This window comes from Notothenia coriiceps, unplaced genomic scaffold (assembly GCF_000735185.1).
Source record: "Notothenia coriiceps isolate Sejong01 unplaced genomic scaffold, NC01 NC01_scaffold00027866, whole genome shotgun sequence".
Taxonomy (NCBI): Eukaryota; Metazoa; Chordata; class Actinopteri; order Perciformes; family Nototheniidae; genus Notothenia; species Notothenia coriiceps.
Window position 1 is genome coordinate 3,205 of NW_011360567.1, and position 14,237 is coordinate 17,441.

Sequence of the window (14,237 nt, forward strand, 5' to 3'; positions counted from 1 at the left end):
AGCCTGAGCTACAGTTCAGGAGAGCAGACTCATGGCCTCCACACTGGAACTCTTTGGTCGACATTGGACCCTCCTTTTCTCCATAGGGCACCCCCTGGAGGACTGAAGGAGCCCCACAGTCAAGATCCCTGCACACCACCTCTGCATCCTGCTGGTCAAAGTCAGCCTCACACACTGAGAACCACGATGGGTTAGACTCGTCAGACTTCACCTCCAGTCTGCCTGAGCACAGACTAGTTCCATCCAGCAGCCTGACAGAGTCTGGAGAGGACAGAAGATAAAACAGAGAGAAGGGAAAGACACATAATAAAAGGTGTCATGAAACAATATTTCAATGATTCAAACTGGACTCAGTTCCAACACGAGTTCCTCATTAACAACAGAAAACATCTTTTATAACAACACAGACTGCTATTTTACCATCACATCGACGTATTGCACTTTAACAAGTGTATCCATTTGTGATCACTTTCACTATGTATTCAAACAATAACACATGATCATCTAACATCATTAAGCGTCTTTGAGTTGTGAAAAGCGCTATATAAATAAAATGCATTATTATTATTATCTGCAGATTTCTCTGTGCTCCTTCTGTTCAGGTATTCCAACATCTCTGCTTTCACACAGAGAATTTATGTGTTTAGTATAAGTTGTTCTTGGCAAGTGTGGCATCGTCGTTGAATTCAAGCTGTTGTTTGTAAATTGTTGTTGTGTGTTCCATAAGATTGTGAATTGTAGCATCATTTATTGTATTGTGAAAAAAATATATATATATAAAATGTAATTGATGTTGTCACAGATGGGTTTACCTGAGCAGGTTAGATTCAGGGTGTAGATAGAGGAATATGCTTCAGCACACTCCCTCAGAGAAGATCCAGACTGAACACAGTCAACATTGATCCTCCACACAAGTGTCTCTGAGAAGTCTGTGCTCTCTCCTACAGAAACAGCAGAGCCACAGTTCAGATCCCTGCAGGCAACTTGTGCTTCTTCCAGGGTCCTGAAAGAGTTATAGCCCCATACTGGCCTCCATTCTCCCTGATGTTTCACCTCCAGTGTTCCTGCACAGCGACTGTCTCCTCCCACCAACCTGACACCAGAGTCTGAACAGAAACAAGAGAGTCATGTAATGTAATTGCTTTTAGCAGATTTGAATAATTAGGGCTTCGGAGTCGGAGGGAATGATTAAATTATTAATACAAAAACATAAATTAAATATAAATTACTCTTAATGATGTATCATAATAACACATTGATTGATACAAAAGGACCTGACATGGACTCATCACACAAACAACACCACTGTATAATCAGTAATAGTGGTACTGATGAAAAGGTGCTGATGGGTTGTTGTTTACATTTGAAATATATCCTGTTTCACTTTTGTTCATTAACACGGTGAAATGATAAAGGATAAAACTAGGAACAGCACTTAGCGGGGAAGTCTTTCAACTACATCATGACATATGTTAAAGGGTTGTTTTTTAGAATTAAACTACTTTATTTGGTATATTAAACTGAGCAGTTTACCTTTTGAGCTGTGTCCTTCTTGGAGTCCTGAGAAGAAAATCAGAAGATACGGTCATTTTGTACAGAGTTTTCTATTATGTCAGAAACATGTCTGTGAACTCACTTTGGAGTCCTTTCCACAGGACTAAAGCTGAGAATAAAATGTTAATACAGAAAACACAAATCAGTTTATTTAGAGTTAAAGTAACAGATAAATTCAGGAAATATGCTTCTTCAATTTAAATGATTAATGGTGCAACATCATCACACTTAAAATATTTTACAGCAACAATAAAATAGCGATCGTAAATTGTTGTCAGAAAAAATATGTTAATAGTTCATTGTGGAATTAGGAGGAACCACAACAGAGAAAATAGATGCTGCCAGTTCCCACCTACTGCTGTCACCTGAATGCCTCACTCTCTTATCACTAACTACAGACATTATCTCACTAACCCAAACCTATACAAGAACTAGCACGGCAGTGGCGAGCCGTGACTTTTATACCTAGGCCCTCTGAACCCTTCCCTCGAGTTATTACGTCACAGCGTATACTTCAGCGGAATATCAAAACAACGGCCCGGGGTGCAAAACGCATCAATGAAAGCGACCCTCTACCACACAAAACAACACCTGTAAATAACCCTATTTGTGTTCTTTGAAATTGAAAAGGATATTGCATTGTGTTTGTTACTTTCGTTGCAGTTGTATGTCTTAAGTGTAATTTGGCATGCTTTTATTTTGAAGGCGAGTTAACGCTGTTGACAGGAAGTTGTTGTTGCTATAGAAACAAGAAAAGTTTCACAGCGGGCGGAACTTGTCATAAAGTCCGTGATAATAACACCCACCCATTTAGAGGGAAGATATGATTGGTCAATTGTACTGCCATTTGACATTACTCTCTTGTTCAGTTACTATAGCGGCCCTCTGTGAATTTATAGNNNTATATGGCGCTGGCTGGGCCCTCTGTGAATTCATAGCTGGACCGCCTGGACGTCCAACAGCTCCTCTCTTCACAGTAACTCGCAGAGACGAGCTTCTTTCATTTAACCCTTCACATTCCAACAGAAACTGAATAGGCAGATTCAAAGGATTTATTTCTTTGGAAATATTATTTTAAATACAATTAAATCAAGCTATTTTGGTAAAACTAATGAAAAATATAACTAAAAAAATAACTAAAAAAAAATATTTAAAAAGATATATATATTTTTTTAATGTTTTTAAATATTATTTTGTAGAATATCTTAGGCCCTCACAGAGGGCCTAGAGGGCCCTCACGGCTCGCCACTGCAGCACGGTCACAAAACTTCTCGTAACGACCACTAAACTAAAGGCTTATGAAATGTAGTCGTCTCATTTAGACACTTGTTAGCAACCACCATTTTTAAACTGACGTATTTTATTCATAGCACAAAACATTAAAATCCCTCCCCTTATTTCAGGATATCAACCAAAAACACATTCAGAAATCTGCTTGGATCCTTTCAAAATGAAGAAATAATCCAAACTTTGTTGAGTTTATACTGTGAGAGAAAGGAAATAAGGTAAATAGTTTCAGTTTTAAGAATCAGCACTTTCTGACCCGATGTCTCCTGCTCCTCTCTTCCTCTATCTTTGATATTTTATAAGAAAAGAGTTCTGTTTGCAGAGCATAGGCTCCCACTGATGTTGTGTGTATTTGTGTCTTCAATAGTCTGTGTGTGTGTGTGTGTGTGTGTGTGTGTGTGTGTGTGTGTGTGTGTGTGTGTGTGTGTGCGTGTGTGTGTGTGTGTGTGTGTTTGCACATTTGTGAGTGTGTGTTTTGTATTTGCATGTGTTTGTGCGTGTCTGTGTGTTGTTAAAATGTGTTTTTGTGAGTGCATGCGTGTGTTTGTTAGTACGTATGTGTGTATGTGAGAGTTTGTATGTGTGTGAGGGTGTGTCCTTGTGTGGAAGTGTGTGATTTTGTGATTCAGAATCAGAATATCTTTATTCGTCCCAAAGAGGGGAAATTTACAAATTTCAAAAATACTTTGTGGGTTTGTGTAAGACAGGGAGTAAAGTGACCCCGCGTTTGCCTAAAAACCAGAAAGTGTAAATATATGGACCTCATGTATATCCAAAAACCAGATGGTGTGTGTATGTATCCGCTGTCATGTCCAAGAAACTTATAGTGAAAGTTTATTCTTTATGTTAGAGTTGTCATGTCCCTTTGTCTTGTGCTTTATGTCTATACCCTTAATTATTTCTTCCTCTCATTTCAGGCCTCCACGCTCCCCGCCCCTTTTCTGTCTCCTGCGTCCTTGATTATTTTCCCCGCCCTGATTGTTTCCAACTGTGTCCCCTTTACCTGTGTATATATTGTGTTAGCTCCCTCCTGTTAATTGTCAGTTCGTTGTCTCTCGAAGACCACGTATCGGCTTACCTCACGGACCTTTCACGGACCTTTCACGGACCTATGCTATAGATCGCATTCTAGTTTTCCTCGAAAGAGTGTTTTGTTTTCCTTATTTTATTACTGTGCAAAATTCCAGTAAAGTCTTTATTTTGAAACGCTATCTGAGTCTGAGTTTTGAGTCGTGCAATTGAGTTCATGCCTCAGTGTTCTCCCCTTGACATCCGCCCCCTATTGGTCAGTAGCTGTTGTTGATGATCTCTGTGTTTACTCCAGAATCCTGCCTAAGTGTGTTACTGAGTGAAAAATGTTGTGACTGCCTGTTGAAGTGTTTGTTTGTGAAAACTTGTGTATGTAAGATAGTCTGTAAAGTACCTCAGTGCCTCAGTGTGTGTGTGTGTGTGTGTGTGTGTGTGTGTGTGTGTGTGTGTGTGTGTGTGTGTGTGTGTGTGCACTTGTGTGTGTGCACTTGTGTGTGTGCACTTGTGTGTAACTTTGTAAATGTTGCACACACAACATGTGGTCTTAATGTGGTCTTATATAGAGAGAATTATAAAAAACATGTTAACATGCAAATTCCAACCACACACACATCACGAGTGATAAGGACATGCAACATATTGAACAACCGCATCACACTGTTGCCCCTTCCTCACCAAAGCAGTTGCCGGGCCAGTTCGGAGCTACTGCCCGATTAAGCACCAGTTCTTCCTGTTTCCACCGCAGTGAGGCCGGCTCTTGGCCCCGAAAACCGGTTCTTATCTTGCCCCACTTGACTGCCCGTCAACAACAAAATATGTCACGCTTGGCTGGTGCAAGATTAACCTGAGCAATAACAGTTCATGGCGAGTACGGCAAATAATTTTTTTTACAAGCAGTAGTGCTAAACAAAGTGACTAGAACGCGACCACACACTTACATAAAGTGAGGCAACACTAACCATGCTCAGCGTGATGCTGTTTGTTTTTACCTTACTTTTAATGGCCATCCATTCGCTGTTATTTCAAAGACAAGCACTCTGCCTCATAAGTTTTCCTGTTGTTTTTTATTATAGCAGCTATCATGTGAAATCAGTACATGGGCTACACAATTAAAATCATAAAGAAAAATACGCTGGTTAAATTTGCCTGTAGAAAACTACTAATGCCACAATATGATATCAAACTTTCAAGATAATCAGATTAGCTTCGGTTGCTATGACATAATCACCTGTCTAATACCAGAGAAACTTTAATAATGGCGTTGTGATGCCAAACAGCGTAAATTCAGTCCGAAACACATTCACTTATGGAGTTGGGGGATATGCATTAGTTGATTGTGCGACAGACTGAATTACTGCTCTCCAGTGGAGTTAACGGTAGACTAAACTCCGGTGGACGAGCAGCACTGCAGCGGTTGGTAAATGCAGCTGAACCACATTAACAAACAATGAACCAGAGCTTCGTACAATTAATTGCAACATGAACATCGACCCGACGCAGTGCCCCATGGTTGTTGTTGTTGTGACAGGCGTTGCTGAGAAAATCAGTTGCATAAACGGTAATGTCATGATGCAGCACCAGTGGGGCTCTAGGCGGTGGAAACACAACTGGGGCAGTGGTAGAGCACAACTCTAAGACACACTATCTAAAGACATACTCACTGTGGAGGCGTTAACGTGGCCTCCAGTGAAAAAAAAACGTAATTCCTCAATATGACTGAATATAAACACACCGATGTGAAGTTCAATAAAATATATATTTACCCGAAGAAAAATAGAATAGAAGTGGATTTCTACCTGAGCCCCACAGCAGCAGCAGCAGCAGCAGCAGCTGATCCATGTCAGTCGGTCTGTTTGTCTGTCTGTCTGTCCCTCTATTCTGAGCATCTCATGTTCTGTCTTCGCTTTATATCAGCGTACAGGGAGAGGTGAAGCTTCATTGGAAAATAACTAATCGTGTATAAGTCGTTTTCATATCAGATCGTATATATATCTGATTGTTATATATCTGATCTTATATCGTATTTATATCTGATCGTAACATCACGCCACTCTTCTCCCACACAGTGTTTCCACATTGAGGGGAATTATTAAACGCTAGTCATTAGGAGTAAAACAAGTGGACTTAAATGTGCAATTTCAAATAATATTCTCTTTCACATGCCTTCAGAATGACTCAAATTGGATTTTGCTGCCGAATATTTTTGAGCAAGCAACTCCAGAACAAAGAAAATAACTCAACAAAGACAGGTGCAAAAAACGAAGTCTTTACTTACTAAAGTATAACAAGGATACAAAAATCCAGGCAGGCTAAGTAAAGGATAGGTTAAACCAGAGTCCAGCGTAAAAACAGGCTAAGGTGAAACAGTCTTGGTTGGGACTATGGAGTGGTTTTTTAATCTTCATTAATATAGACTAAAAATGATAGGTAGCTTGATTCAAGGTGTGAAATCTCAGGAATCAACCTTGTTTCAGACAACAACAAAAAAAACGATATGTGAAGTCCGCTACAGTGAGTCTCTTTCACTTGATAAGGTTTTTCTGTCGGCCATGTTTTCGGTGGATCATGCTGCCATCCAGTCCCTCCCTGTTTGCGCTGACACACACATCTGTGTGATCATTAATTGTGTTCCTGCCACGCAGTAGTATAGATCTATAGAAGGAAAATTTGTTTGGACATTTCAATTTTCAGTTTTTCCACTCCCTTTATCAAATTGGTACATTAAAGAGGATTTAACAATATATATTAAACTTTAGTTCACTTCCCTGAACTGCATTTCTGAGAAACTGACCATCAAGATGCTGATGGATTACAGATTACAGAATCCGTTTCCTGTTTCCATGACGACCCAAGAGTGTGCGATCAGATTAAAGGTGTCTGTGTGAGCAACAAACTCTGTTGGGGGGTGGGGGGATCCAAGCAATACATCGATGTGCACTACAACAGGTAAACAAGGACTGTATTCACAGAGGTCCAAAAAGCACAAGTTTGCATTTATGCAATAACCATTATGTGGTCTATAAACCACATGTCACATTCAATTTCCTGTTTTTGGTCTCTACCTACCCCTCAAGGAAATAGTTAGCTTTTTAAATGTTAAATGTTTTACCTTGTTACCAGCTAACTGTGTGTCTGCCAGAACATTGATATCTTGGTGATAATTATTTGCAGGGTTATTCTAGCGACCTCTTTTACATTGCCAACACTTAAATAAAAGTATGAATCAAGTTTCAGGTCTCAAACATACAGCTGTTTCATGTATAAACAACTAAGTTTAGGTGCACCTTAAATTCAAATTAAATATTTGTCACCAACAAAAATTCAAAATATCACCTATGATGCTTTCTTATTTACTATTTTGTAAAGGATTTATGTCTATGTCTATTACTTTTCAAATACAGTATCAATTCTATACTACAAAGAAGAAAAAGAGATGAGATAAAGATACACAGAGCAGGAAAAGGAAAAGTGGAGGAAGACAGAAGAGTCATCCTCAGCCTCGGGCATTATCTGCCCAGATAATGATGGGGTGAGGATCTGTGCCAGTGGACCTAGTTGACTCTCATGGACCAGCTGGACAGTCAAAAGGACAAACAGACAGCCACTTCATCCAGCCCTGCTTATTATGAATGTATTTAGTCATCCAATTCTTCCCATCTTTGCTCTTGAACTAACAGGGAGAAACACAGAGCAAGAGCTATCTCTTGTGAGAGTGGAGTAAGAATCTCGCAGAAAAATCTGTCCGAAAAAAAAAGAGATGGACACGCAGCCTGATTGACGATGACTTACTCTTATCCCTCAGTCATGTCACCATTAGAGGAAAAAACAGGGCAGGATGAATGTGACTATTATTTTTAACCGTGATAGGATATGATCCTAATCTAATCTCCTGATAGCCAGAGGTAAGAGAACAAGTTGAGACATGTGACGTAATACATCGTTGCCCACACCTTTAATAAATCCTCCTAAACAGCGCCAGAAACATGGTCATTTTTGTTTCAACTTAAATGCATATCAGCATCATAGCTCTTTTTTGATTACCTCAACCAAGGAATTATTTGGTAGGCAGTTTATTGGAGGGTTTGGTTGTTTGTTGGCTATAGGGAAAACTTCTGCTTTCGACAGCACGGCATTATGGGTAATTTGTAAAGTTTTGCTGTCAGTGTATTCATGCGCCAATGATCAGCGGGCAGGTTGCTGTGTTTCTTTTAAACCTGGCAAACCAGACAAAAGGCAATCATCCCCCTGTGTCTAAAAGTGACCAAACATTTAAAGAGAGTACTTTTTTATTATTAATTTTGATTTTCATATTTTACATACTTTATTCAATAGACATCCACTTTTCACAATTCTCTTCTGTAACTTGCATGTTGTCAGAATGTTGATGTGTGGACCTGAATACAGACACAGACTCAAGAGTGAGATGAATGAAGGGAATTAAGGAATGAAGGTGGAATGAGCCGGGAGATGGCTGGCTAAGGCAGAGGGCACAAGGGCGTTGAGATCTGGCTGCACCAGCTGGAGCTTTGTGACTGAAAATGAGGGAGAATGGCATAAGCTGGCTGGTGGTAGCAGGTGGTGAACTGTTTGGGGAACAGGTTGGCAGGTAATGATTTTGAAGCAAATAGAAAGCCTTTACAATATAAACAGAAGGATACCAAACACGTGGCCCTGGAGAACACCTTGAGAGAGTGGCAGTGGCAGAAGGACAGTGGTGAATGCCTATAAACATAATAGAAAGACAAGAATGGCGTTGATGATGTGTCAAAAAGTGTTTCACCAACCATAATAGGCTTGGAAATTCTTGGCCTGATCCAATTGGCTTACTTCAGTCCAAATCTAGCCTGAGAGCTGCACCATGCAAATTCTATCCCAAATTGGTTTATGTCCCAGAAAAGATTTGGCATTTTCTGATCCCTCATCTATAAATAAATGTTTTTTTTCAATAAGTTGTATGATTAGATTCTTGAAATAGGGTTATAAAAAGCTTTATTAATGTTCCTGTTTTGTTGTAAAGCAGTAACTGTTGGATGATAAGCAAGAGCTGGACGAACTAACTTAAGTGGTCCTCCCTACCAAATTTACAAAAAGGAAGCAACTTATAAATAAATAACACCGAAGACGCTAAAGGGCTAACAACCATTTCACATTACAGTCAATTACAGATTCTAAATAATCAATTTCCAATTGGTAATTATATACATTTCATTGTCAAGTGACAATGTATTCCGCTTCAAGTCTCCAATTCCCAACTGAAAATCAAACTGCTATCATGGAAACTCTAACCATTGAACGCTCTTTTCTTCCCAGTCCTTGTACTTTCTCGGCCCTTTATCCCCAACTGAAACTACTTTTAGCAGCTTTATTTTCTGTCTGAGTGATTCACATCCAGGCTCTTTGCCTTGCTCTCCAGTCTGTTTTATACCCCTTTTACCTTCTCCACTCCCTCTCCATAGTCCAGTTGCATTTCCCCTATCGCATTATCAAAACCATTTTGCCATTCAGAAGCTGCCTGCTGCTTCCTGAGTCTGCCTTTCATGGAAAAGTGCTCTCTCTGCCATGAATATGTAGTATTAATAGCACGCACCTAGCATCCAACTTCTACCGCAGTCTCACAAATGGAAATGTTTTCGAGAAGGTGTGCATCACATTCTCACTATAGGAGTCAAAAGACCCTATATGAATTTTCTTTCAGGCTACGGCTGAATTATTGATTACGTTAATCTAAAAGAGTGGCAATAGCGGCCCTTAAGGTTCCATTAGCCCTACTGTTCGATAATGACTTGTTCTTGTGCAATGCATTTAACTGGCTGTAATGACTCATCTAATGCTACACTCCCCATTAACTCTATTCAACATACATTTGCCTTCTTCCAACACAGAGGCATGATGACATAGCTCTTACAGTCTATTGCATGTTAGCTGTAATAGAAGATAAATGGTCTATGTCAGTTGTTTAAAGTGCAAACAGAACAGCCCTGACATATTAACACAATGTAAAAGTGCTTATTCAAACATCCATCTTGGACAACCATGCATCGAATTTTCCCACATCCTACCCTTTTCATCTCAATGGTGGTCCTTTCTTTACACGACACTTTCTTTCATTAATTCTATTTTTAAATGATCAGCAGGATATTCTCTAGCGACAGTGATATCCTCACACTTTAGCTGCTGTGATTTACAGTGGGTTCCTAATTAAATATGTCTCAGTGTGATCAGTGATCTCTGGCTCTAGAAGAAGTGTCAGCATCTTAATGTTCTGTTATGTTTTGTAAGAAATGCTCAATTGGATTCTACCTGTTCCTATAATACCCTAATTATTTTTGCGTGGTGCATTTTAATCAACCGAATTCTCGTTTGACATGCTTTTATACATTGTTCGACTGTCAACCTGTCCTGATGATTTTCTTGTATATTACTGAATGTAAAAACACAAAACTTAATTTCCTCCCGGGATAAATATGTTATCTGTAGTGTTACTGATTTTAATGCTTTTTACAGCAGTATGCAGCAGTGTGTCAGTGCATGATGGTCAGAGGAGCTGTGTGCCACGAGTTTGCTCAGCAGGATCTCTTCAGCCTTATTGTTGGACCGCTGAATGTGACTATCACAGTGGCCGGTTATTCTTACGGCCTGCAATGAGCTCAAATTGAAAAGAGAAAAGGGCAGCAGATGTGGTGTCAAAATGTGCCGCGGTTCCAACTCAATCTCCAATTCAAATCCCTCAGTTCCAGCCATGGCCTGTTTGGTTACTAAGCAGCTTTTTGAGAGCCAAGACAGACCAGCATTGTATGAAGAAAACCATAAAAGCCAAAGAAAACTCATTAAAGATGACTCAAAAACTGCTTTTGTGCAAGTGGCCTACACCGTAGTACTTGACCCATTTATCCATTCAGTTACCTTATTTTCTTTTATTAAGAGTAGCCCTCTCTTCAGATGGAAACTAATGGAACAGATTTGGGGGCTCATGTGTCCCCGCTGCACATGGATTCAGACACAAAGCATCAATCCAAGGTAACACAAGTGCAGAACGCATCTCATCATGTCTGTGTGTCATCTTCATTACATTGATGGCAGATATTTTTCTCTGAAATGGGCAAAATACAATGAAAGCCCGTTCTTTAACTATGTACTGCATGGCCGAAATGTTTGTTTGTAGTGATAATCACTTCAGTCCATCTTTTTGTTATTACATTTTTAATATATGTTGTATTGTTAATTGCAGAGACCGGCTTGCCACCGTATATCGCATACCATCTCATCATCTTATTGGAAGGTAAGCAGACAGATACCCAACTTAATGTGGCACACGACATCAAACCATGAGTTCTCGATTATCATGTCAGACAACAAAGTTTACCCTTTTTTCCGGTCAAATGTATTTAACTTATTTAATTGTGCCTCCCCAGAAAATAATGTGTTTAGTTTTGGTATATTGGCTTGTTTGTTGGTTTGTTTGTTCTGACTGGTCGGATTTGAATGAAAGTTGGTTGAGGTGAGCAGCGTGGGCAAAGGAAGAATCCCTTTACATTTAGATTGGATCGCAGGGCAAACTAAGTCTTTTTTAACTTGTAAAATAGGGCCTGGGTGACTGTTTGGATCCATCAACACCGCCCTCACTGATGTTGTTATGAGGTAGAAGGCTTATAGAGATAGATAAGACCACTTTTGAAATTTAAACCAACATCTTTCTATCCAAGAGTGGGTCAATGGGTGGGATGTGGTTAGGGTTAGTGATAAGTATATCTATAGCCAGTTCCATTGAAGACTGTGAGATTTAGTTAAAAGCTCAGGTAAAAAAAAGGCCCTTGAATTTAGTTTATTTTGTATAAACCCTGGATTTAAAACCAAAGCCACATTTTATTTCCTATAGAAATTCAGGAGAAAACTCACCTACAATTGACATTCTCAGTTGAAGATGAGGCCTTACCAAGTATCTTGTGATGGACTAAGAACTGTTCAACAAGTATTAAGAACAATAAGAACAAAACACAAAGTTGTAAAATCATATGGATCATGTGTGGTGCTCTGACTGAATACCCACAGTGGCTCTCAGCCAAAAACAAAATTCCCATTTGTTCAAGGTTGATTAAATATGGTCACATGCTCCTCCAACAGTAGTGGTATGTGACCATATTAAATCTCTCTGTATAATAGAGACGTTCTCAAATGAAGGAATTATAATAACGATGGTTGTAATTCAGAAGTTACAATTTTATGGAATGTCATTTAATTAAGTTTAAATGTAATTTAATTTTCTAAATGTGGGAATATTTGCTCTGATTTGAGGCTTTAGATTGTTTTACATTTTCAAACTATTTAAATTGTGCATATCTTGTTTCAGTTTCTTGTACTTTTGCACGTTTTGAATTCTAAATCTACTACTTTTGCTATCATTTTAATACCCTAATACCCAAGAAAATCACACAAAGAACAAGAGGGCATGTCACAGAGGAAGAATAAAGGACAATGAAGGACAGAAGGGATGATGGGAGAAACTAAGAGGACAATAACGAATGAAGGTCATTTCTTAAGGGACGGCAGAAAATACACTTTAAAACAAAGCCTAGGAGACAGAGCAGTTACAGAACTATGTGTGTGTGTGTGTGTGTGTGTGTGTGTGTGTGTGTGTGTGTGTGTGTGTGTGTGTGTGTGTGTTTCACCCAAGCCAGGAAGCAGGTGCTGGTTTGGTTCCTGCTCCAGTGAGCTGTGTCTGGGTGGCTCCACTCCCAGCTGGGGCCCAACAAATTCTGATGTGCGTGTGTATGTGTGTGTGAGGTTGAAGGAGGTGAGCTGCCATGCGGACGAGGTGATTAGATTAGCAGCATCTGAGTCCTGGGCTCCGGGCCGGGGGTCTGTCGGAGGGTCAGGGCTCGTCTCTCTCCGTACTTTCAGCTGCTCTCTGATTAGCCGCTGATGGGCGAAGTCACCCACAACTTACAGCCGAGCCAACTTTTCTCTCCGGTAAACAAGGTGACCGTGTTCTGCATTTGCCAACATGTCTCTGCCCATCGGAAATTAGTGAGCTTACAGCCGGATTTCTTGGCTGCTGGTAATATGTGGTTATGTGTACGTATACTTACTGTAAATAATTAATATCCTACCAAGTGCTGTCGGTAATGTGGCCTGTCACTGTGTTCATTTGACAGATAGTGTACAGATTTGTATCTTTCACTGTCAACATGTATTTAACTTATATTTAACTTTTTTGGTTCTCTTTCACATTTTGAGATTTATATTTTGTGTTTGTTCATTTTAAATCTTTCACATTTCGTGCAATGCCTTGTTTTAACATGTTTCTGTGAAGAACACAATTCCCAATTTTGGATCAGTAAAGTATACATTTGCTCATCTTATCTTACTGAATAACTCGTCAAATGGACATATATTCTAATTGGTTTGCTCTGAGGTTTTTATTTCTACTGATTATGAGAATTTTGGGCCAAATACCAAGGTGCAAGATCTTTATTAAGAGCTTAACGTCCAATTATTCTCCTATTTTAACTGCACCTGACAACTTGTGAAAAGGATCATTAGGCAAAATGGACCTACAAAAGAAGAGAAAGCTATGGCTCTGTTTGAGGAAGAAACCTCCCAAGCTGCTTCCAATTAAAAGCTTTCCACTGTTGAAGCTTTAAGGGAGGAAATGCAATGTAATTGTCACTTAGCGGAATGTTGTTAGTGGTGCTATTCTTTCATAAGAATTGGTAAGAAAGTGACATTTTGGTGCTGGTCTGTCAGCAGATGAGTTTTCATTATAGCAGGGAGGACACATAAAAGAAGAAATAACCACAACGAGCTATTAGATGAAGATGTGCAGGCAACAGGCTGTTTTTGTGGTTTGTTCAAACCAGCCCGGTTTCCTTCTAAATAAGTTTCAATATAACTAAATTAAATCCTGAATTACCTAAAGAACACTGTTAGCAGTTTTAATTACTAAGCTTATGTTGTAAATTGATGCAAAACTTAACTTAACTTCAAAACATTTTAATAAATGCAACAAAACATACCCAAAAAATTATGAATGAATTTCTTCCTATTAGATTTTGTTGTGGATTTGTTTTGTCTTTTGTTTATGGCGTCATAAAATGTTTTGTTTTTTTTGCACTTTTTGAGGTGTTGGTTCAGGTCAGCGCAATCATCATTACAGTTTTTCTCGATTGTTAACACACTAAAATTCAACATAAAGCACAATTATTTTAACTGACATTCAAAGAGCAAAACATCGGCTCAAATCTCCAAAACTCTAAACACGTTTTCAGCTTTTCACACAATTTGCAAATCAACATGGCACTTTTTGCAAACCACTGCACACGTTTCTCCACGTAAGACACAGGAATCTGACATAAAGTCGCGTGTTAGCA

General features: G+C 39.2%; 1 protein-coding gene across 1 annotated transcript in view; it reads right to left on the bottom strand.

Annotated features, from left to right (window-relative positions):
• The window catches only part of LOC104957860 (scavenger receptor cysteine-rich type 1 protein M130-like), a 6,405-nt gene extending 696 nt beyond the window's left edge, over positions 1 to 5,709 (bottom strand). The window contains exons 1-4 of the mRNA XM_010785534.1: positions 5,667 to 5,709; positions 1,534 to 1,560; positions 813 to 1,106; positions 4 to 261 (exon numbers count right to left, since the gene is read on the bottom strand). Of these exons, the coding sequence (XP_010783836.1) occupies positions 4 to 261; positions 813 to 1,106; positions 1,534 to 1,560; positions 5,667 to 5,709 (622 nt within the window). The remainder of the gene's footprint in view (positions 1 to 3; positions 262 to 812; positions 1,107 to 1,533; positions 1,561 to 5,666) is intronic.
• Between the last annotated feature and the right edge of the window lie 8,528 nt (positions 5,710 to 14,237).